General features: G+C 41.4%; 1 protein-coding gene across 3 annotated transcripts; it reads right to left on the reverse strand.

Annotated features, from left to right (window-relative positions):
* Positions 1-651: 651 nt before the first annotated feature.
* PDCD6 (programmed cell death 6) lies at positions 652-24,034 on the reverse strand. 3 transcript variants are annotated; one of them, XM_060781508.2, is made up of 6 exons: positions 23,713-24,034; positions 23,542-23,603; positions 9,220-9,264; positions 6,427-6,579; positions 4,147-4,256; positions 652-1,677 (listed from the first exon to the last, which is right to left on the reverse strand). In XM_060781508.2, the coding sequence occupies exons 1-6, from the start codon at positions 23,748-23,750 to the stop codon at positions 1,579-1,581; spliced, it is 507 nt and encodes a 168-aa protein (XP_060637491.1). In that variant the 5' UTR covers positions 23,751-24,034; the 3' UTR covers positions 652-1,578. The 3 variants fall into 3 exon arrangements, with proteins under 3 accessions (XP_060637491.1, XP_060637490.1, XP_067326252.1); XM_060781507.2 differs by having other exon boundaries at positions 6,421-6,579; XM_067470151.1 differs by lacking the exon at positions 23,542-23,603 and having other exon boundaries at positions 6,421-6,579.
* Between the last annotated feature and the right edge of the window lie 639 nt (positions 24,035-24,673).

The following is a 24,673-nucleotide window of genomic DNA, read 5'->3' on the forward strand; positions in this document are numbered from 1 at the left end:
TTCTTCATTTTCCATACACTGAGTAAACCGATTTCTGGTGTTTGTCATGACTCTTGCCAGCATAGCAGGCGCTATGTTAGCAATTTCTTCCTGGATGTTGGTTTTCAAATCTTGTAGGGTTCACATAAACACGGGATTTCAAAAAGCCCCATAGAAAAAAATCACAAGGGGCCAAATCTGGAGAGCGGGCTGGCCACTCCAAATCCGCTCAAAAAGTAGGCCTCAACGTCAAAAGCACGCTCCTCACTGTTCCAACGCAAGATGGTGACTGAACTGTGTCATGACAAAACTATACTCCCGCCTCTCAAACGAGACCACTAGCGCTCCGCTACGTCTTCAACCGACTGAATGGCACACATTTTAAAAAAGGAAGTTATGCTGCCTCACCCTGTACTTGAGAAGTCAGTTATGTTCAAGGACCCCGTTAAATGAATTGCCATTAATGACAACAAATGTTTCTCTGCCTATTTCAATATTTTATTTGGCTCCTGTATCAGGATCTGAGAACAGGATCATCCCTGATGCAGCTCTCTATTGAAATCTTGCCGTGGGCCCCTCATCTATTTACCAATTTTTCCTGAAGGAAACGATTCCTTTCTTGATCGAGTTGCCCTTTGGCCACTACTTCAGATACGACCAGACTGTGCAGTGTTGTCAGTAACAAATGTTTTTTTATTATTGCCAATTGATACGGTCTCAAGAATATTTGCAAAGTCCCCTGTCAATGGGATTAGTCATTTTGTCAATATCAATATACCTAGCAGTCTTTCCATGTGCATCATATCTGCTGATCTTAATTGAATTAGATGTGATAACAATGTTCTGAGGAAGACACAACTTTTTATGGTGCGTTTCGTCTCCAAGGTGCATCAAGGTTCTTGTCACTTCTAGGTGGCTCTTTTTATTATAATTTGTCATGTCTTTCCAACGTATGGTCCACTTGAGATCAGTTTCTGCTTTCCTTTGAGTACGAGTTTCCAGCAAAATGTCCAAGTAAGATACAGGATGACTTCATTTTGATAGAAGAAAAAGCCACTATTGGCACCAAGATATTGGTTAAATGCTCATAATTATAGTTTGGAAAACACTGGGGAATTGCGTTGCATCTCAGAAACATTGAAGCAAAAAAAAAAAAACTGCAGAGAAGTGTGTGTTGCATAAAGCAGTCTTATAAGGAAGATATATATCCTGGAAAAATTAGCAGCTACAGCCTGAGCAAACAGGTAACAAGTACCTCATAACAGCAAAAAAATATTTCAAGAAGTCTTGGTAGGAAAATGGTACAACTGGAGATTGATTTAATATTCAGGTTTTTTTTTTTTAAAAAAAGGCACATGCAATAGTGTTTTACGTTGGAATGAAAAATATTTCTACTGTTTGGCATTTAAGCAATGTAAGATACATGATGCAATTCTGAATTACTGAGCGGTAGACGCTAGGGCAATAACAGGTAACATCCTAAGATAATGCACAGCGAAGCCTCTCCTGGACCATACATGGGGATGAAAAGGTATCCAGTTCCGTCTTGATATTTAAGTTGTTTTTGTTGTGATATTAAAGTCCATATTGCAGTCAATATCATACGACACTGAACACCATGGAAAGGTACTGTTCATAAGACACTTGAATCCAGCCATCTTGGTCAGTATCATATCGTCTGAAGACATCTGTCCATTTCTAAAAAAAGAAAGAGATTATTTGTTAGTTTGTCTTGCCAGCAAAATTGAGAAATTCTACCAGTAGATCTGTACAATTTACTGTTACCATAGTATATTACTGAATTCAACTAAAAGCTAGAGTCAAGAGTGAGTTAAAACCAGCTAAATTCATTCCAACCAGTTAGAAATCATCTATCAGACAGATGGCAAGCTATTTAACCTCAGCAGACTGAAAGCCAAAACCAAGGTTACAACATCTGTTATAGAACTCCAGTATGCTGATGACAATGTCGTCTGTGCGCATTCAGAAGATCTACAAGCCACTCTAAACACCTTTGCAGAAGCATACGAGAAGCTCGGACTGTCATTGAACATTGAGAAAACCAAAGTGCTCTTCCAGCAGTGACCAGCCAATCCCTCTCCAATGCCATAGATACAGCTTAATGGTGTAACATTAGAAAATATTGACCATTTCCGCTACCTTGGCAGCCACCTCTCCACCAAAGTCAACATCAACACCGAAATACAACACAGCCTGAGCACTGCGAGTGCAGCATTTTTCCGAATGAAGCAGAGAGTGTTTGAGGACCGGGACATCTGTAGGGATACCAAGATGCTTGTCTATAAAGCTATTGTTCTCCCAACCCTGCTATATGCCTGCGAAACGTGGACTCTCTACAGACATCATGCAACTCCTGAAACAATTCCATTAGCGCTGCCTCTGGAAAATCCTGCAAATCTTTTGGGAAGACAAGCGGACAAACATCAGCGTGCTGGAAGAAGCAAAGACCACCAGCACTGAAGCGATGGTCCTCCACCATCAACTCCGCTGGACCAGCCATGTTGTCCGGATGCCTGACCACCGTCTCCCAAAGCAGTTGCTCTACTCTGAACTCAAGAATGAAAACCGAAATGTTGGTGGACAGGAAAAGAGATTTAAAGATGGGCTCAAAGCCAACCTTAAAATCTCGGGCATAGACACTGAGAACTGGGAAGCCCTGGCCCTTGAGCGCTCCAGCTGGAGGTCAGTTGTGACCAGCAGTGCTGCAGAATTTGAAGAGGCACGAATGGAGGGTGAAAGAGAGAAATGTTCCAGGCGGAAGTTGCATCAAGCCAACCCTGACCGAGACCGCCTTCCTCCTGGAAACCAATGCGCTCACTGTGGGAGAAGATGCAGGTCAAGAATAGGGCTCCATAGCCACCTATGGATCCACAAGAATACAGATCATGGAAGACTATCCTACTTGTCCAACAAGGGATCGCCTAAGAAAGTAAGTAAGTAAGTAGAACCAGCTCTTCTTTCCTATCTTCCTGAACATGGCTCTGTCCCAGGTGGTTTGGTCATGTACCTTGTTTTTATTTTGCATCTCTGAAACAGAAACACATTTACAGAAAACAGTAGTGTATGCTGAAAGCAAGCACACCCACACGGAGGAAGTGGTATCCAACATTCTTCCTTCCTCTATCTGCTGTGCTCTTCCTATCTGCTCTCTTTGTTGTGAAAGAGCAAGGGTGGGCGAAGTATAGCCCTGAAGTATGGCCCTCAACCTGCACAGATCATCTATTTCCGGAACAAAATACTGTTGAACTGCTTCTTTTAGAAGTCTCTCAGACAGCAATAGAAACTTTATATAAGTTGCAGGACATCTCTTCACTGTTCAAGCTATAAAAATACCTGTGGATCAAAAACATTAAAGCAGGCATGAGCAAATTTCAGTCCTCCAGGTGTTTTGGACTTCAACTCCCACAATTCCTAACAGCTTGAGGCCCTTTCCTTTCACCCTTCAGCCGCTTAAGCTGTTAGGAATTTGGGGAGTTGAAGTCCAAAACTTCTGGAGGGCCGAAGTTTGTCCATGCCTTCTCTAGTCTCATTCAATGCTGCCTTTTTAATCTTTCTCAGCACCTTGCCACTTGGAGGAGGTTTATTGTGCAGAAAACTGGGCACTGTGTGGGACAACTGTGACTCTATATCAGGGGTCCTCAAACTTTTTAAACAGGGCCAGATCACAGTCCCTCAAACTGTTGGAGGGCCAGATTATAATTTGAAAAAAACATGAATGAATTCCTATGCACACAGCACATATTTCATTTGTCATGCAAAAAAACACTTAAAAACAATACAATAATTAAAATGAAGAACAATTTCAACAAATATAAAATTATTAGTATTTCAAAGGGAATTGTGGGTCTACTTTTGGCTGATGAGATAGGATTGTCGTTGTGTGCTTTCAAGTCGTTTTAGACTTAGGTTGACCCTGATCGAGGGCCGGGTAAATGACCTTGGAGGGCCTCATCCGGCTCCCGGGGCCAAGGTTTGAGGACCCCTGCTTTATACCCAGCATAGCATCTGCTTACTCACCGGACACAACTGCTGGTAGTTATGGGAGTGGTGTTAATATTTTCTCAATTTCAGATATGTTCACTTGCCCCCCCCCCCCAAACCAAAAATTGGAAACCCATGTCTTAAGTACTCATTCCAGTTTGTTACCTGCAGAACAACACAGCACTGAATGAAGTCATCAAATGCCACCTGTCCTCTTTTTTGTCTGTCAAATTTCTGAATAAGGAGATCATAGAACTGCTCAGAAAGCCGATAACCTTAAAAAACAATCAAAAAAGATATTCATCAAGAAAGGAAGGCAATTGCTGCAGTCTTTAAAGTTCAGTTTCCTTACAGGTGTAATATTCTAAGAAATGCTCTTTCTGCTTAAATATAATAATAATAATAATAATAATAATAATAATAATAATAATAATAATAATTCTGCCAGCTGCAGAAGGCCACCTTACTGGGATCCGCACACATTATTCGCCAATACATCACACAGTTCTAGACACTTGGGAAGTGTCCGACGTGTGATCCAATTCAACAGCCAGCACAGTGTCTGCTGTGGACTCATCTTGTTGTGTTTCAAATAATAATAATACTTTATTTTCCGCTCTATCTCCCCAAAGAGACTCAGGGCGGATTCCAAACATAAAAGGCAAACATTCAATGCCTGAATACAACAATACATACATGCTAACAAAATTTATACAACTCAACATATAAATACGAATTACAAGAGGTATTTTTTAAGTAAGATCCATTTAAACATAAGTACACAATGAAAGTTTATTTCAAAAAAGTAAATTTATTTTCAGAAAGTACATACTTCACTCTATTTTTCGACATAGTTGCCAAGTTTGTTCAAACACTTATCATACCTCTGAACCAATTTTATAATACCCTCTTCATAAAAACTTGCCGCCTGCTCCGATAACCAAGAGTTCACTGTAATCAAAGAATTGCGACCGGAGCGGTCCTCATCATGGACGTTGTCACGGCCATCTTTGAATTGTCGTACCCACTTACGCATTTTGCTTTCACTCATAACAGTATCACCGTACACTTCACAAATCTGTTGATGAATTTCTGCAGCAGGCAGGTTCCTTGCTGACAAAAACCGTATCATTGAGCGAACCTCACATGCGGAGGGTGAGTTGATAGTCTTAAACATTTTTAAAGCACAGAAGAGAACCGTACAGGTTAGCTACAGAGCGGAAACTGAGCACAATTGTTCCCGAGACAAGCCGGTACACGACACACGCGATTGTTGCGGTATGCGCGCGAATTACTAGTGTCTACAACAAAATGGACCTTACTTTAAAAATACCCCTCGTATAACTTAACAAACTAAAATTAAATAAAAAGCACAGCCTGTTATAACAGACATAAGGCAAAACATCCAACATCAAATGGAAACATTGATTTCCCATTTCTTTGGGGTGAATCGACTGATCATTGCTCAAGATATCTATTGGGCTGGTGGGGTGAGCAGGGCACGGCAACAGATGGCAGCTATTAATCAGAGGTATAAATATATTGGCATTATGCTTATTCTTCATTTCATCCAAGTTGTATGTAATCATTTCCAAATTAAATATATATAGAGAGATTTTATTTTTACTGGTACTGTTATATAAATAATCTGAATCAGAAATTTAACCGTAGAGCAACTTAACTCACAACCTCAAGGGTTCAGCTTCCATTTTTTTAACACTGCACAGAACAAAGAGATGACAGAAGACACCTATTGACTTCAATGTGGTACATGCTAAAGTATGCTTAAAGCTACTGGTTTTAAGGGCTTCTAAAGTATTTGTTGTGTATTATATTATGAGTACTGTGCACTAATAAATGCATTAGTTGAATGGTGGAATTCCTTCAGGAAATGTTGAAATAAGATCCTGCTTAAGCCGTCTCTTTGGTTGTAATGAATCCAGCTCCCTAAAAAGATTAATTTAATAATATCATGGTGGTATCACAACATTTGCTTAAACTGCATATATTTATAAAAATAGATCAAATAAATGTGACATTCAACTCTCAATTGGAATTGGTTTGATCATTGTTTTATGTTTTGTTATACTATTTATCTTATTTTATATTGTTTTGCATTTTAATGTGTTATGTTTTAACTGTTCTGTTGGGCCTGGCCCCATGTAAGCTACCCCAAGTTCCTTGGGGGAAGTTGGAGGTGGGGTATAAAAATAAAGTTATTATTATAATATTATTATTATGATTATTTCTTATTTTAGGGTAAAAAAGTTCTGGAACATATATGTTTCCCAGGGTAGCAATTTCAGTGTATTTTTGGAACCACTAGGAACAGTAAGTTCATGTTCACATTTTAATCTTAAAATATTCCAAAATGTGATGTGGCACAACTTTCTAAACCAGTCTGCCATGCATAATAAACTATAATTGCAAATGAATTACCAAAACCTGTTAGTGCTTGCTTTAGTTCATGTTTGTCAATCATTCCAGAGTTGTCTCTGTCATATGTGCGAAATACATTCTGCCAGTCAGAGATGTATTTCCAGACTCCTGTGAATTCGTTGAAGTTTACGCCGCCTTTGTTCTCTCTGTCAAACATGGCTGAAAGAAGCATAACCGAAATATGAATACATTTAACTTACAGAAAACTATGTAGTTCTTTCTTTAATAGAAACTATCCTATGTTTATCGAACAGAGTGCATGAATGTATTGTTTATAAAATGTTGTATCATGCAGTAGATTCTCAGTTATCTAGAGATTAAGCAACTGGAACTCCAGACAAGCATCCAGAAAAGACTTAATTAAAACTACATAATGCATTCATCAAACTTTTTTTTAGTAATATGGTAAAATGGTTATATTGTTAGGTCTACTCAGATGGCACTTTCTATTTGTTTGCTTTTAATTACTGTATATCAATATTAATATCAAGTCAATACAGAATTTATGGTATTGGAGATAATATTGGTTAGTATTAACGTTTAACAGTAAGACTCAAGCAACCAGAAACAACAATTTCCATGTCTGCTAGTTAACTGAGAGTCTACTATAGTTTTAAAACTTTTGATATATGTAACCAATTAGAGGCAGTTCCCGAGTTACAAAGAAATGTATAGCCTGGGCTATGCTGTACTAGTGTCATGGCCACTTCTCCCTTTCCTGTTATAAAATTATCACTGAGCTGAGAAGAGATGTGGTAGCATCAGGGCACGTCTTGCCTGGCATCTGGCATCAGGGTCCCTGGTGTGCACTTCTCATCTTTGCTCTTGTTTCCTTCACCTGGCAAGGCACTGCCCTTCCTAAAAGCCAACTTACAGTCAATGCCTGCTTTCTCCTCCCTATTTTTTTTTCCTCCGCCCAGCCTAGCTGAGCCTTCACGGATCATATCATGTTCCAGTGCCTCATCATCACCGCAGGAAGAACAGCCCAAGCAAGTTGTGCTGCTCTTCCAGTCCACTTGATCAGCAGCTACCACACCTGAGAGAGGAAAGTGATCTTGGTTTTCATTTGTGAAGTGTTAGAGGGTATGTAAATTGCCTAGGAATACTAATTAGTAATTACTTCATACATGGAATTGCTGGCCTTGGGAAGATGGATAAAGTTATTAAACTGCAGAGAAGAGAGGAAGTTTGGGAACTTCTGGTGTCTCTTCCCTTTAGATGTTTGATCATTTATTCCAGGAAGCCATCTCCAAATCTTCAGTCTGTCTTGGGGGCCCATAGTTGACCCCTGCAATAAAGTCATTGTTTGCCTCCCCTTTCATTTTTATGCAAATACTGTCTACCTGTTTCCATGTCCAATAAGTCATGGTACTCTTCACAGAAGTACATATCCTTGACATAAAATGCTACTCTTGCACTTTTCTTATTTGGTGTATTTGTTTGAAAGAAATGGTGCCACTCCAATGATACACCTCTCTGTAGCTTTCAGTAATACCTATTCAACAATATTTGCCTTCCTTTGTTAGCACTTCAAATTAATCTTATTTACTTCCCATGTGCATTACAGTAGAAGCAACCATTGGTTAATTATCTCCAGCTGAGCCCTTTTTTCCTGCCCACTGCTGAACAGTCACTTCATAGAATCATAGAATCAAAGAGTTGGAAGAGACCTCATGGGCCATACAGTCCAATCCCTGCCAAGAAGCAGGGATATTGCATTCAAATCACCCCTGACAGATGGCCATCCAGCCTCTGTTTAAAAACTTCCAAAGAAGGAGCCTACACCACATTCCGGGGCAGAGAGTTCCACTGCTGAACGGCTCTCACAGTCAGGAAGTTCTTCCTCGTGTTCAGATGGAATCTCCTCTCTTGTAGTTTGAAGCCATTGTTCCACGTTTTAGTCTCCAAGGAAGCAGAAAACAAGCTTGCTCCCTCCTCCCTGTGGCTTCCTCTCTCATATTTATACATGGCTATCATATCTCCTCTCAGCCTTCTCTTCTTCAGGCTAAACATGCCCAACTCCTTAAGCCACTCCTCATAGGGCTTGTTCTCCAGACCCTTGAACATTTTAGTCACCCTCCTCTGGACACATTCCAGCTTGTCAATATCTCTCTTCAATTGTGGTGCCCAGAATTGGACACAATATTCCAGGTGTGGTCTAACCAAAGCAGAATAGAGGGGTAGCATTACTTCCCTGGATCTAGACACTATGCTCCTCTTGATGCAGGCCAAAGTCCCACTGGCTTTTTTTGCCGCCACATCACACTGTTGGCTCATGTTTAACTTGTTGTCCACGAGGATTCCAAGATCTTTTTCACACGTACTGCTCTCGAGCCAGGCATCCCCCATTCTGTATCTTTGCATTTTGTTTTTTCTGCCTAAGTGGAGTATCTTGCATTTGTCCCTGTTGAACTTCATTTTGTTAGTTTTGGCCCATCTCTCTAATCTGTCAATATCGTTTTGAATTCTGCTCCTGTCCTCTGGAGTATTGGCTATCCCTCCCAATTTGGTGTCATCTGCAAACTTGATGATCATGCCTTCTAACCCTTCATCTAAGTCATTGGTTAGAAGGCATGATCATCAAGTTTGCAGACGACACCAAATTGGGAGGGATAGCCAATACTCCAGATCCAACAATTTGAAAACTGCATGATTTGCACACTTGATATATATGGTTTAAGAGAGAATACAAAAAGCAAACCATATTAAATCAAATATACTTTCAGTTCTCTACATATATACTATGAACATTTCAAAATGGTACAAAGGAAAAAAAATAAGAATATGCATATTACTTACATAAGATAGATCTAACTGTTGCTGGATTAAATGGAGTCCATGTTCCTAGAATAGAAATTAACCCAACTATAAACAAACAAACACACATATACACATATATAACACTGACAAATTAGCAATTAAAATGTCAAAATCAATTTGCAGTTATTTATTTATTTATTTATTTGGAACACTTGTATACCGCTAATATCTCAGCCTTGCGGCGACTCATTGCGGTTTACAACATATTTAAAATACAATATTCACTTTAAAAATATAAGGTAAATTATAAAAATACATACATATACATACATAGTATTGGGCCACCAATACAGACCGGGTATCTCATAGTTAAAATCATGATCCAATTCGTTGTCCTTGATTGCTAGTCCATGATCAGAACATCATCACATCGGCATTAGTTGAAAACTTGTTCGAACATCCAAGTTTTCAGTTTTTTACGAAATGCCATTAACGAGGTGGCTGATCTTATTTCAGTAGGGAGGGCATTCCAAAGCCGGGGGGCCACCACAGAAAAGGCCCTATCTCTCGTTCCCGCAAGCCGCACCTGTGAAGCAGGCGGGATGGAGAGAAGGGCTTCTCCTGAAGATCTTAGGGTCCTGGTGGGCTGATAGGCCGAGATACGTTCGGATAGGTAAATAGGGCCAGAACCGTTTAGGGCTTTAAAGGTCAAAACCAGCACTTTGAATTGGGCTCGGTAGCTAATCGGTAGCCAGTTAGACCCACGTGTAAGGCTATTTTCTTAAAAGAGAACCATTGATAAGAATTGAGAGGTTGAGTTTCACAAAACTTCCAGTACTATATTTTGTTGTACATATCTAAGTTGTTTTGCAGCAGGGATCCTCAAACTAAGGCCAGAGGGCAGATACGGCCCTCCACGGTCATTTACCTGGCCCTTGCTCAGGGTCAACCTAAGTCTGAAACTACTTGAAAGTAGACAACAACAAAAACAATCCTATCTCATCAGCCAAAAGCAGGCCCACACTTCCCATTGAAATACTAACCAATTTATATTTGTTAAAATTGTTCTTCATTTTAATTATTGTATTGTTTTAAAGCGTTTTTGTATTCAAATAAGATATATGCAGCGTGCATAGTAATTCATTAAGCTTTTTTCCAATTATAATCCGGCACTGTGACCTGGCCCTCTGCTTAAAATGTTTGAGGACCCCTGTTTTACAGGAATTGGGTTTTTTAAAAAATTGAGCTACAAAGTCCTGAATTGTAAGAAACAACTGAACTATATGGAATGTCTTTGCTTTTTCTGTTTTACAAAAGCTAAATAATACTATAAAAACAGCTAAAACAAGGAAAAATATTTTGCTCTACCTAGTCCTCTGTAGCACTGCTTCTTAAACTGTGAGTCCCAATTACAAATTGAGTCCCCATAGCTCATTGTTGGGATCAAGAAAAAGTTGGCAAAAGTAAAAGGTTTCTGAATGCCACCCAGTTATAGAAATATGTTAGTAACAACATACAGTGTTTACAGTGGACTCTGCACATTCATGCTTCAGTTGTACTTCACAAAAAGAAAAATCAGCCTGTTCAGCAAGCCTTGCAAATGCTGATTTATTATCAGTAAATGTTTGATTTTTTTTATATCTATTTTATGCCTCTGAATGTAAAATTCAGAGGCATGTAAAATCTCTCAGGCAGAAAGGGGTAACAGGTAGAAAAGGTTTAGGAAGCCCTGCTCTATAGTGCCAAGCAGATATAAAGTACCCCCCCCCCCCCAAATCAAAAGAAAACTAAGATCAGGAATGGAATTTTTTTTTTCGTGTCAGGAGTTGCTATTGTTGTGAGAGAATTGGCCGTCTGCAAGGACGTTGCCCAGGGGACGCCCGGATGATTTTTGATGTTTTTATCATCCTTGTGGGAGGCTTCTCTCATGCCCCGCAGGAGGAGCTGGAGCTGATAGAGGGAGCTCATCCGCCTCTCCCCGGATTCAGGAATGGAAATGATCAGAGATACTATGCAGTCTTATATAAATGTTACCTGCTACATGGCTTACATGACTTCTAACAACAATGTGGGGAAGTAAGAACAAATCTACAGAACTTATCTTGCCCGTAACTTGAGGACTGCCTGCACAACAAAAATCGTATTAGAAGGAAAGATAACAGTAGAGAGACAAAGCCAACAAGAAGAAATACAAGAAAGGAATCAGACAAAGAGAAATAGTGTGAAGTCTGATCTGTGGGAGAATAATTTTGGAAGAAATGCTTCCTAGTAGGCCTCTGGAAAGAACTGCCTGACCAATAAAAAGAGAACAGGAAAAGTGCAGGACTTGCATTTCTTAGATACTGTGATTAGATAAACTTAGAGGAATCTATTCTCTACTTGTCCTTCCATTGCTAATTTCGGACCTGCTGTAAACTGAAACACAATGTTTTAAACCACTAGCTGTCCCCTGCCACGCATTGCTGTGACCCAGTCTGGATCTGGATGCTGTGACCCAGTCTGGATCAGTAACCACAACTCCCAAATGTCAAGTTCTATTTTCCCCAAACTCCATCTGTGCTCATATTTGGGCATATGGAATATTCGTGCCAAGTTTGGTCCAGATCCATCATTGTTTGAGTCCACAGTGCTCTCGGGATGTAGGTGAACTACAACTCCCAAACTCAAGCTCAATGGCCACCAAACTCTTCTAGTGTTTTCTGTTGGTTATGGGAGTCCTGTGTGACACGTTTGGTTGAATTCCATCATTGGTGGAGTTCAGAATGCTCTTTGATTGTAAGCAAACTATAAATCCCAGCAACTACAACCCCCAAATGACAAACTCATTTTTTTTTGAGTGAAGGACATACATTGGGTTGTTAGCTGTATGTTGTCCAAATTTGGTGTCAATTCCCCCAGTAGTTTTTGAGTTCTGTTAATCCCACAAACGAACATTACATTTTTATTTATATAGATTTTAGGATCTAGAGTTCGAAAAGAAAAGAAATTCTTTCTTCCTCCTGCTTTGACATCAAATTAGTAAACCTTTTAAAACTTTTTAAATCATTATGCCAAAAGGCCCACCACTCTATCAAAAGGGGGCTTCAATTTGGAGTTAAAAGTTTGGTATTATAATGGTGGAAACAGCGTCACGTATAAAGACATCCACCTAATGGCAGCAGAATAGTTCCTGGGAGTGCAGGCATGTAGCCGAGGGGGGGGGGGGCTCGGGGGGCTTCAGCCCCCCCCCCCCCGAAATTCTCATGATGGTTCGCGAAAAGGCCTTACTGGTGAATTATTTAAACTGTTATGTTTATTCATATCATGATCTGATCACCATACTCAATATATCCCATATGCATGGGGGTATTGGGGTAATGATACAAAAGGTTTGCTAGGCTAGACCCCCTTTCACTCAGACTCAGCCCCCCCCCCCCCGAAAAAAATTCACCCCCCCCCCGAAACGAAATCCTGGCTACGGGCCTGTGGGAGAGACAGAAAGATCCCTGTTGGCAGGGACAGCGGATGTTGTTTTTAGCCGGTCTCCCCCCCCCCCCCCCCAAATACATAATAGACAAAGCTAGGTCACAGTTTGTAACAACCTGGTAGCCAAAACTGGAGAGATGGGCATATCTAGAGACTGGCTATATCTACAACAGCCAAAAAGGAACGGTAACATTTCATTTTCTGACTTTTTTTAGTATTTATGAATTGTCAAGCATAAAAAAAAGCTCTAAGTTATTTCAGAGACAAATACTTCATTGGGACTAAATGTAGACCTTTGTCTCTTGTAAAGAACGATGATTTAGAATTTCAGTTTAATTCTGCAATTGTAAATCTCCAGAAGTGCTGCTGTCCATCAAAAGTTATTTGGCAGACATTATTCTGAGAGGACTGTATTAGAACAAAGCTTCCTCTGTGGCCATGTGGGTGGAGTATGAACTAGGTAAAGCATCAATTAGTCAACACAACTTTCCATGCTGCCATTTACACTGTAGCAGCCCTATTTTAAGAAAGCAAGGCAGAGAACTCAAGACAGTGAGACTACTATATTTTGCTGTCCTCCTCAACTATTTGCAGTGACATGTAGAAACAGAAGAATTCGAAGTAATGTCAAGAAATTCCAACTGCTCACAAGAACTAGATTCTTGATTCTTCACCACTTCTTTTCCTTTCCAGAAAAGCTAGATGTTATGAATCCACCATTAAAATCTCACATCAGATGTAAGATTTTTTTGTATATACAAGATATATATATACACTTTGGTTGATGCAATGAATCGAGGATGGAATATAAGATTATTGAAGGTATTGATGTATTCTAAGAAAACCAATAAAAATATTTTTTTTAAAAGATGTAAGATTTTCAAGCCGCATAAAAAGAAAAAAAATGTATCACAGAAAAAACGTATTAAGAAAACTGCTAACAAGCAGGCAAAATATACGGTTCTGGCCCAGCTTACTTGTCTGAACGCATCCACCCCTATGTCCCACCTCATAATCTAAGATCATCCGAGGAGGCCCTGCTCTCGCTCCCGTCAACAGCATCTGGCGGGGACGAGACAGGGCCTTCTCGGCTGTGGCCCTCAACGCCCTGATCTACTACAAACATTCCTGTTTAGTCCAATGCATTGTCATTGGACAAAGCATTCATGGGAGTTAAAAGCACAGGATCCTTCTAAAAGTGGACAAACCACAAATACAACAGAGACAGGGGCAAGATTCCCCAGAAGGCTCCTCAGGGGAGCCTTCTGGGGAAGGGAACTTCTTATAGAGGAAGCATGAAGAATTTGTGCCCCATAACCACTACCGCTTGAAGAAGCTCAGGACTGCCACTTGCACATTCACATAGCAGTTACATGCTTCAGGCGGGGAATGGGACAAGCTATCACCATGGCTACCAATCACTTCCTGAAACCTCAATGTTCACATTCATATCTGCCCTTGTTCCAGCAGGAGTGAGGGAACGAGAAGTTGCCATGGCTGCTATTCACCTTCAAAGGAAGCGAGGCTGAGTGATTGCTTCAGAAGCTGGTGGTGGCCATGGCAGATTGCCACATGTCACTTCAGAAGGTGGTGGTGCCCACAACAATCATCCCCCCCCCCCCCACTGCCAAAGTGCATAGTTGCTCCATGCACATTCACATAGTAGCCCCAGACTTCAGGAAGTGACTTCCAACCATGGTGATTGCTTGTTTCCCTTCCTCCTGCCAAACTGCAGGGCTGTAGTGTTCACATTCAGATAGGGGGAGGGGGTGAGTGTCCATGGCAGTAGCTCATGCCCCCTTCCCACCAAACTATGAAGCTGCTGCATGTACATTCCCACAATGGCCTCAGGTTTTAGGAAACGGTTGGTAGTCGCAGCTATTATTTGTCCTGCCCCCTGCCAAAGTGTGTTCATGTTCCACACAGCAGTCCCAAGATTCAGGAGGCCATTACAAGGTGTGGCGATTGTTTGTTGACTGCCTCCTTCCAAAGTGCTGGGCTGCTGGATGCACATTCACACACTAGCTTCACACTAGTTGGTACTTGTAGCAAGCACCGATCTCACCCCTCTTGCCAAAGCATGGCCCTTCTGTGTGGTTCATAGCAGGCCTAGGCTTCCAGAGGTGGTTGGTAGCGCCCCTTGTAAATATAAACCAAACCATGGTGGCTGGAAGGGACGCGGTTAATACAGCAAGAACTAAGGAATAATCCTGAGCAGAGCAATGGCAAACCCATGAAAAATTAAATCCATGCAAGTCAAACCAGTGTGATTCGAGTGAGCCTGTTACCCCCTCCTTGTGCAAACGGAGATCTAAATAGAATCTATACTACCATTCAGTACCTTATATGCTTCAGTAGAAATGCTAGTGGTTACCAAGGAGAGGGGATAGGCTACAATGTTCTCTCCGGTTGTAAGTCTGTGCAACAACCTTTATATCTCCATAGTAACACCTAGACATGGAGAAAGACTCACAGAACCATTTCCTACTAATTCAGTGAGAACTTCTTCAAAAACAATTATTTCCTATTTGAAAAGTAAATGATCACATCATGTGAACATTTTTGATAGTAGAATATACATAGATTTCAAACATGTACATGTGGTAAAAGAGAGGGATACTCGTGAATTTAGGTCAATAGACATCACAGACTCAGCTGCCTAACTTCACATATTTTTCAACAGTATAAATTCCTGATAAACCAACCTGGACACAGCATTTTATTTGAGAATACAGAAATTTTATTTGAGAACACAGAAATGCTGGACCACTCTCACAACCACCATGTCAGAATACAAAGAGAAGCCACTGAAATCCACAAGCATGTGGACAATTTCAACAGAAAGGAAGAAACCATGAAAATGAACAAAATCTGGCTACCAGTATTAAAAAAACTCTAAAATTGCAACAGCACAACAACAGAGAGGAAACAGGCAGGGGCATCTAATTACCTCTCAACAAAAGTTTGCTCCAGGCACAGTCAGCCCATTGTATGCTAATCAAGTGGTCAGTTGAAACTTTCACACCTAGCTCCAGCAGACAAGAGTCCTTTGTCTCACCCTGGTCATTCCACAGATATATAAACCCTTTTTCCTAGTTCCAACAGACCTCACTACCTCTGAGGATGCTTGCCATAGATGCAGGCGAAACGTCAGGAGAGAATGCCTCTAGACCATGGCCATACAGCCCGAAAAAACCTACAACAACCCTCCTGATAAACTAGTTGTAATGAATGATGCTTGTAAGTTTCAAAATGTCTGCACTTTGATCTTTAAATGATATCATTGACTTTTTCTTATTTAAATAATTCATCACACAACCTAACTTGATAACACCTGATGTGATCAAGTGTAGGAATGTTTCAAGGTTCATCTCATTTAATGAATAATCGCAGATTTCAAGCACACTGTCAGCAGACTACTTGCTGATAAATGAGCTTTTTTGATAAACGAGTAAGTAGCATAAATGCGTGTGTGTATGTATACAAACACACACACACTTACAAGCTTGATGTTTCTAGTAGACAAACTATATGTGTGTATTAATAACATGTATTGTTTATAGACCTAACTACCTGATGAAGACTCCTGTGAGTCGAAACCGGTTGAATGTTGGTGTCTACTCTTGTGTAATAAAGAAAATAGGACATTTACTGTGCAAGGACTTGGGAGTCTACTCGTTTGTAGTAAAGACACAAGTACTATTTCCACGCACATTAAGATTTTTTTTCATCTTTCAAGAAAAAAAAATATTTCTGTTAAATATGAATGTAACAATCCTATGTTTTACTGACATTTGTATTTGTATGTATACATTGAGCTTCTCTGTGTTTAGATACAATTGCATTACTCCCGCTGTTAGCCCCAGCTTCTGCCAACCTAGCAGTTCGAAAACATGCAAATGTGATTAAATCAATAGGTACCACTCCGGCAGGAAGGTAACATTGCTCCATGCAATCATGCTGGCCACATGACCTTGGAGGTGTCTACAGACAACGCTGGCTCTTCGGCTTAAAAATTGAGATGAGCACCAACCTCCAGAGTCAGACACAACTGGACTTAATGTCAAGGGAAAACCTTTACATTTACCTACAGCAGCAAGGAGGAGGCTCAGACTCATGTATACACCTACCTAGATCAATGAAAATAATATCCAGAATTTCTCTTTTAATATACTTTCTTTAATATACCACAAAATATTACAGCAAAAAGCTTTTTGTAAATCTTTAGTTCTAAAAACTACCTAAAACCTGATGGGTAACACGTTTTGAAATCATGTTTTTGCTTTGTGTCACATTTTTGGAGAAAAGTAGAATACGGATCAAATAAAGTCCTGTGGCTTGGTTCATTTCTTTGAAGTTACTTGCTTTAAAGGCTTGTACAAACATATTTAAGGCAATGTGACCCCCCTCCAATTCTATTTCTGTTTAAATGTGACACATTCAGCAGCCTTCCCTTAAAACAATTACCATATTTTCTTTCAGGATTAATTTTGTTATGTATGTGTTTTAAATGTGCTTATATGTATTTCCAAGATGGATTCCACTGTGTATTAGAAATGCTGTGCAGAATGTTTATTCTAAGAGGCATACAAGAAGACTGGGGGTATAAGACGACCCCCAACTTATCAAGAAAAAATACAAAGTTAGGGTTAGGGCCATATAAGACCTCTTCCAACACTATGCCTATCTAGTTACAAGAAATCCCAAGTGCAAAGCTTGGCAAGGGAGGAGGAGGAGGAGGAGGGAGGAGGAGGGGCAGGCCACATTGCCATGGAGTTGGGGAACTACAACTCCCAGAATGCCTCAGCAAGCACATCCAAGGCATGCAACTGCCCGGGGCTGCTGGGAGTCGTAGTCCGGAGGTGCTTCCTTGGGCCTAGGTGAGCCCAGTGGCCTTTGGAGGAGGTGGAGGAGGGTCTTGAAAGTAGAGCGGAAGGTGTGGCAGGGACAGCCCCAGCGGCCCATCACCCCCGGCCGGTCTCCATAGTAATTAAACCCTGACACCCAGGATGTATACTAGTTTGAGTGTTGGGAATACAACAACCTTTATCGGCATACACTAACAAAATCACAAGAATGTTGGGTGTAGATTCTGCTCAAATCCATGCTCAGCAATGGAAATCTACTTAGCAAGTCACACTTTCTCAGCTTCAGAAGAAAGCAAAGGCAAGCACCCTCTGAACAAATGTTGCCAAGATAACTCCATGATAGGTTCATCTCAGGATCACTATACATCATATAGGACTTTTTTTTTTGTCGTGTCAGGAGTGACTTGAGAAACTGCAAGTCGCTCCTGGTGTGAGAGAATTGGCCGTCTGCAAGGACGTTGCCCAGAGGACGCCTGGATGATTTGATGTTTTTATCATCCTTGTGGGAGGCTTCTCTCATGTCCCCGCATGAGGAGCTGGAGCTGATAGAGGGAGCTCATCCGCCTCTCCCCAGATTCGAACCTGTGACCTGTTGGTCTTCAGTCCTGCCGGCATAAGGGTTTAACCCACTGCACCACCGGGGGCTCCATATAGGACTTGAAGGGCACCAAAAATCCAAACAAAAAGCTTGCGATACTACACATAAGAGGATAATATAGTCAAGCTCAATAACAATAAAAAATATAATATTTCAAAAGAGGTTAATCTAACATACAGATATGTCTATCTTACATTCACCTGGATTCAAGAACCTTCTGGACCTCTAAAGACACCCCAACCATTGCTTCAATTATCTCAACACAGATTGTCGCACATGAATCAAATTGCCTGATTCAGACACAATGCCAAGACAGAATTCTTCACAGTTATGTCTAAACCAGGACCTCTTCAGATGGAAGAGTAATAAACCCAGGCTTCTTTTCCTTGCTAAGCAAAACAATAAACCAAAAACAAGTCCTGCGTTACCAAGCTATATCAGAGTACAGTAGGCCCTTTATATTGCTGAGGTTTGGTTCCAGGATTTTCCACAGAATCCACAAATGCTCAAGTCCTATTATGTAGAATAGCATAGTACAGGGATGCCTCTTATATGAAATGGGAGTCAAGGTTTGCTTTTTTTTAATATTTACAAATTATTGATAGCATACAGAGGTCTGACAATACAGACATTACCAGGCAAAAACAAGTTCTAAGTTTTCTGGTTTATTTAGCTGCTTCTGCTGACGAAAAGAGGTTAACAAAGAGCTACAGAGCACACATGCTCATTCTTCTCTCCTGAAGATTTCCAAATTGTGTGTCTTGACAGGTTAGTGTGCCAGCTGCAGTGTGCTGGTGTCATGCAAATGTAAAGGAAACCTCTGAGTCTATGTGAAAGAAGCACAACATATATTATATATATATCTATATAAGTAAAAATGTAATGTTCGTTTGTGCAATTAACAGAACTCAAAAACCACTGGACTAATTGACATCAAATTTGGACACAAAACATCTAACAACCCAATGTATGTCCTTCGCTCAAAAAATTGATTTTGTCATTTAGGAGTTGTAGTTGCTGGGATTTATAGTTCACCTACAATCAAAGAGCATTCTGAACACCACCAATGATGGAATTCAACCAAACGTGGCACACAGTTCTCCCATGATCAACAGAAAATACTGGAAGGGTTGGTGGACAGTGTCCTTTGGTTTTGGAGTTGTAGTTCACCTACTTCCAGAGAACACTGTGAACTCAAACAATGATGGATCTGGACCAAACTTGGCACAAATATTCCATATGCCCAAATATGAACACAGATGGAGTTTGGGGGAAATAGACATTGACATTTGTGAGTTGTAGTTACTGGGATTTATAGTTCACCTACAATCAGAGCATTCTGAATCCCACAAATGACAGAATTGGGGCAAATTCCCCACACAGAACCCCCATGACCAACAGAAAATACTTAAGGCCATCCAGTCCAACTCTCTTCACCAGGGCAAGAAAATCTAATCAAACCCCCCAGACAAAAAGCCATCCAGCCATAGGTATAGATAGATATATATGATTCACACAGATAGAATATCATAGATTTGAAAGGGATCCCTAAAGGACAATGATATGTTGCATATTCCAGAGTAGGCAAACCAGACACTCTCCACATCAACACTGACAAAGAAACAACAACAAATACTGTTTACCACAAGCATAAAGAAATTACATAGATTAGAAACCATTACTTTATTTCCCAGATCACCAGGCTGGGCCACAGCAACGCGTGGCAGGGGACAGCTTGTGTGTGTGTGTGTGTGTGTGTATGTATGTATCTATCTATCTATCTATCTATCTATCTATATATATATGAAAGGTTTTCATGAGATATGTTGTCTCCGCATATATTCTGTTATTCCAATTTATGTCCATATTTCTTACAAAGGGTTGCTAGAAAAACTGAATTACTGTATTGTGAAATGGGGCGTGTCTAAAAAGTGCATCACCAACGTGAAATGTTTGGAAAGTTTCTATCGACTTCTAGTCCACACATCCTGGAAAGCCATGACTTGGATTAGTGTATGACACATAAATACCATCATCGCACGTGATAAGTCTACCCAAGGATTTCATCATCTTCCTACAATTTTTCTCTATGAATGGGAACACATTTGAAAGCTAAAAGATGCAAGTGGGATATAATGGATTGCTCTGATAATATGTGCACAATACATTCCTCTAAGGATCTCAAAGCAGAATACACGGGGATTCACAAAGCAGAACACCCTGACGGATACAGATCTATGTTGAAGTCAGATTTGTTTACCCTCTTCCCTTACTGAGCCCAATAGCATTTTCTCCAGGTATTCAATCTCATCTCCCAGTAACATAGAATCAAAGAGTTGGAAGAGACCTTTTTATTCAGGCAGGCTTTTCAAGATGAAGGATTTTAAGATCATTTCAGGGGGTGCTGTGGTTTTTAACACTGAATGTGTTTAATGATTTTTAACTGGAAATGTTTTAATACTAGTTATATTTAATCCTGCTTTAATGTTTCTATATTTGTATATTTTAAATTGTTATGCTGATGCTTTTACGTTAAGCCGTTAACTACTATTTGGGGGAAATAAAGCGGGGTATAAATAAATATAAGTCGGAGAAGAAGAAGGATCATCCAGTCCATACAGGAAAGCACGATCAAAACACCCCCGAGAGATGGCCATCCAGCCTCTGCTTTAAACTTCCAAAAAAAGAGACTCCACCACAATCTGGAGTCCATGACATGCGAGAGCAGAGAAGGACAGAGAAGAGTGAAAAAGATCTTGGAGTCCTCGTGGACAACATGTTAAACATGAGCCAACAATGTGATGCGGCGGCAAAAAAAGCCAATGGGATTTTGGACTGCATTAATAGGAGCATAGTGTCTAGATCTAGAGAAATAATGCTACCCCTCTATTCTGCTCTGGTTAGACCACACCTGGAATATTGTGTCCAATTCTGGGCACCACAATTTAAGGGAGATATTGACAAGCTGGAAAGTGTCCAGAGGAGGGTGACTAAAATGATCAAGGGTCTGGAGAACGAGCCCTATGAGGAGCGGCTTAAGGAGCCATGATGGCCATGTACAAATATGTGAGAGGAAGTCACAGGGAAGAGGGAGCAAGCTTGTTTTCTGCTTCCCTGGAGACTAGGATGCGAAACAATGGCTTCAAACTACAAGAAAGGAGATTCCATCTGAACATGAGGAAGAACTACTTTAGAAACCTTTAAAAAAGAAACGCAAGACCTGGCTCTGCCCTTGTGCTTTCAGAAAGTAGTCACATAATCTTATGCTATTATTCCCTCGACATTCTTGTCCTAGGAGTACACCCCCCCCCCCCTTGTACAAAGGTCTGATTATTTCCCTGTCTCTCCGAGTTCTCCCTTACAAATAATTCTGCTCCTTTATCTCATCCTGAGTTTTTAAATCATTTTATTGTATTTTGTTGTTCGGGCTTGGCCTCATGTAAGCCGCCCCCAGTCCCCGTTGGGGGTGATGGTGGTGGGGTATAAATAAAGATTATTATTATTATTAGAACTTCCTGACCCTGAGAGCCATTCAGCAGTGGAACTCTCTGCCCTGGAATGTGGTGGAGGCTCCTTCTTTGGAGGCTCTTAAACAGAGGCTGGATGGCCATCTGTCAGGGGTGCTTTAAATGCAACATTCCTGCTTCTTGGCTGGGGGTTGGACTGGATGGCCCATGAGGTCTCTTCCAACTCTAGGATTCTCGGAGCCCTTCCACAGCGCCATATAACCCAGTATTACATAAGTTTTTAAACATTTGCATGTTATTGTTTATATGTGAGTTATATTAATTGTATTTTTTTATTTTCTTATTGTTTTTGTTCTATTGATGTGCTGTTGGGCTTGGCCTCATGTAAGCTGCTCCAAGTCCCCTTGGGGTAGTGGAGTATAAATAAAGTTGGGTTGTTGTAGGTTTAAATAAAGTTGGGTTGTTGTAGGTTTATCGCATTATAACAGGGTGTCTGCGCCCCACACCACTGGAGAAATTACACTGTTTAGCTGGTATTGCACCACCTGACATCCGCCGGGAAGTAGCAGCCAATAGTGAAAGGACCAAGGCAGAGACATCTCCAGCTCATCCCCAGTTTGGGTATCAGCCAGCATGTCAACGACTTAAATCAAGACATAGTTTTCTTAGATCTACAGAGACACTTGGATCGCTGGAACACCCCAGCAAGCGAGAGTCCAAAAGTGGCAGGCCCAAACCCAGCACCTCAATCCATGGGTGATACCAGATGAGAGACTCCCCTCTGGGCACACAGAAGACTGTGGCCGACTTGGAAGGCGCTGAACAGACTGCGCTCTGGCACCACGAAATGCAGAGCCAATCTTAAGAAATGGGGTACAAAGTGGAATCCACGGATGCGAGTGCGGAGAAGAACAAACCACTGACCACCTGCTGCAATGCACCCTGAGCCCTGCCACATGCACAATGGGGGACCTTCTTAAGGCAACACCAGAGGCACTCCAAGTGGCCAGATAGTGGTCAAAGGACATTTAACCAACTACCAAGTTTGCAAAATCTGTGTGTTCTTTTTTTTTTAATCTGTGTGTTTGTTTTGTTCTGTTAGAATTGTAATACAATGGTATGGTTGCTGATGACACGATAAATAAAATAAATCTGACCTTTCCGTAAGTTTTTAAACATTTGCGTGTTATTGTTTATATGTAAGTTATATTAATTGTATTGTTTTATTTGCTTATTGTTTTTGTTCTATTGACGTGTTGTCCGGCTTGGCCTCATGTAAGCTGCTCCAAGTCCCCTTGGGGAGATGGTGGTGGAGTGTAAATAAAGTTGGGTTGTCGTAGGTTTTTTCGGGCTATATGGTCATGTTCTAGAGGCATTCTCTCCTGACGTTTTGCCTGCATCTACAGCAAGTATCCTCAGAGGTAGTGAGGTCTGTTGGAACTAGGAAAATGGGTTTATATATCTGTGGAATGACCAGGGTGGGACAAAGAACTCTTGTCTGCCGGAGCTAGGTGTGAATATTTCAACTGACCACCTTGATTAGCATTTGATGGCCTGGCAGTGCCTGGGGCAATCTTTTGTTGAGAGGTGATTAGATAAAGATGATTATGATGATTATTATTATATCAAGGCAGATAATCCACAATGTCTGCTTTGAACTGGGACAATGTGGGATTTTATTCAGCTGTGTGGAAGGGGCCTAAATCTGGCCCTTTTTGGAGAAAGATCTGCTGGCTCTGGGAAGTAATTTTCTGAGGAAACTGCCACCCATTTCCCTTTATGTTTTGGTAGTTTTTTAACGTTGTGCTAACATGATGACTGACTTGAAAAGAGAAACCAATTGGTCGGCCTGATTGAAGAGTTGTAGAAACGTTACATAATGACCAAAGACCGCATTGAGGCGGGGAGAGAAGCCATGAACCAAGGCAGGAAGGAAGGAAGGCAGGAGTGAGGAGGGACTCACCGTTGGAGAGCGCCTGCTGGAGCTCGAGGTCCGAGATGATCCCGCTGCGGTCCTTGTCGACCCTGAGAGAGAGGGGGGGGGGGAAGGAAGGGGAGAGGGCAGTCAGGGCAGCCCCTTCCCGAGCGAGCGCGGGAAGGGAACGCGCCAAGGAGGAGGAGGGGGGGGACTCACCTCTGGAAGACTCCCCACAAGAAATTCGGGTCCGCCATTGCTCACGCGCCCCAGCCCTTCAGTTCGAGAGAGAGAGAGAGAAGGAAGGAGGAAGGGAAAGCCAAAGGAAGGAGGAAAGGGCGGGCCCTACTTGTCTCCTCAGAGAAACACCGAAACTCCTCCACGGAAGGAAGGAGGGGGGAGGGAGGCCGTCCCTGAGAGGGGCGTCGCCCTGAGAGAGAGAGGCCTCCCCTCCCCCACTGAGCGCCTCCCTCTCTCTGAGGGGAGTCGCAGAAGTCGCGCGGACGGGGCTCTCCCCTGCCCGTTTGCCGCGCCATTTTGGCTCCTCCTACAACTCCACTTGGAACGTGATTGGACAAGGCGCCTCAGAGGAATTCCACGGCGACGGAGAGAGGGGTTCCAAGCTCTGGTGTCACGTGGTGTGACTTCATCGGAGAGAAGCGGGGGAAAGGTCTTCTGCGAGGAGGAAGCGTCTTCATTGCGTGGCCTTCCGTCTTTATTTATTTATTTACCTCATTACCTTTGAGGATGCTTGCCGTAGATGCAGGCGAAACGTCAGGAGAAATGCCTATAGAACATGGCCCTATAGCCCGAAAAAACCCACAAGAACCTATTTATTTATTTATTTATTTAAGTTACTTTTACCCCACCCTTCTCACCCCCGAGGGGGGACTCAGGGCGGCTTACAAAGGAAGGCACGATTCGATGCCTATATCAAATGTACATACATACATACATACATAACAGCACTTAAACAGTTAACAATTAAAATCACCAGTACATAACAATACACTAACACAATAGTAAACTAATCCTATGCTCAGCGCTCAGAGTTCCGTACATCCATTCCGTTTCGTCAATTCCTGCTCATCATCAAGGTCTTTCTTTAGCTGCCAGAATGTCCAAATGCCCGGTTCCACATCCAGGTCTTCAGTTTTTTTCTAAAAGAAAAAAGGGAATT

The sequence above is a fragment of the Anolis sagrei genome, chromosome 6, assembly GCF_037176765.1.
Source record: "Anolis sagrei isolate rAnoSag1 chromosome 6, rAnoSag1.mat, whole genome shotgun sequence".
In the NCBI taxonomy this organism is placed as follows: Eukaryota; Metazoa; Chordata; class Lepidosauria; order Squamata; family Dactyloidae; genus Anolis; species Anolis sagrei.

What these genes read in the sequence shown, in the direction of transcription:
- PDCD6 (XM_060781507.2), bottom strand. Translation starts at nt 23,750, where the DNA reads ATGGCGGACCCGAATTTCTTGTGGGGAGTCTTCCAGAG. An exon ending in CCAGCAGGCGCTCTCCAACG is followed by an intron (nt 9,265 to 23,541) that starts GTGAGTCCCTCC and finishes TTTCTATTCTAG; the next exon opens with GAACATGGACTCCATTTAAT. An exon ending in GCAAGCACTAACAGGTTTTG is followed by an intron (nt 4,257 to 6,420) that starts GTAATTCATTTG and finishes TTGTTTTTTAAG; the next exon opens with GTTATCGGCTTTCTGAGCAG.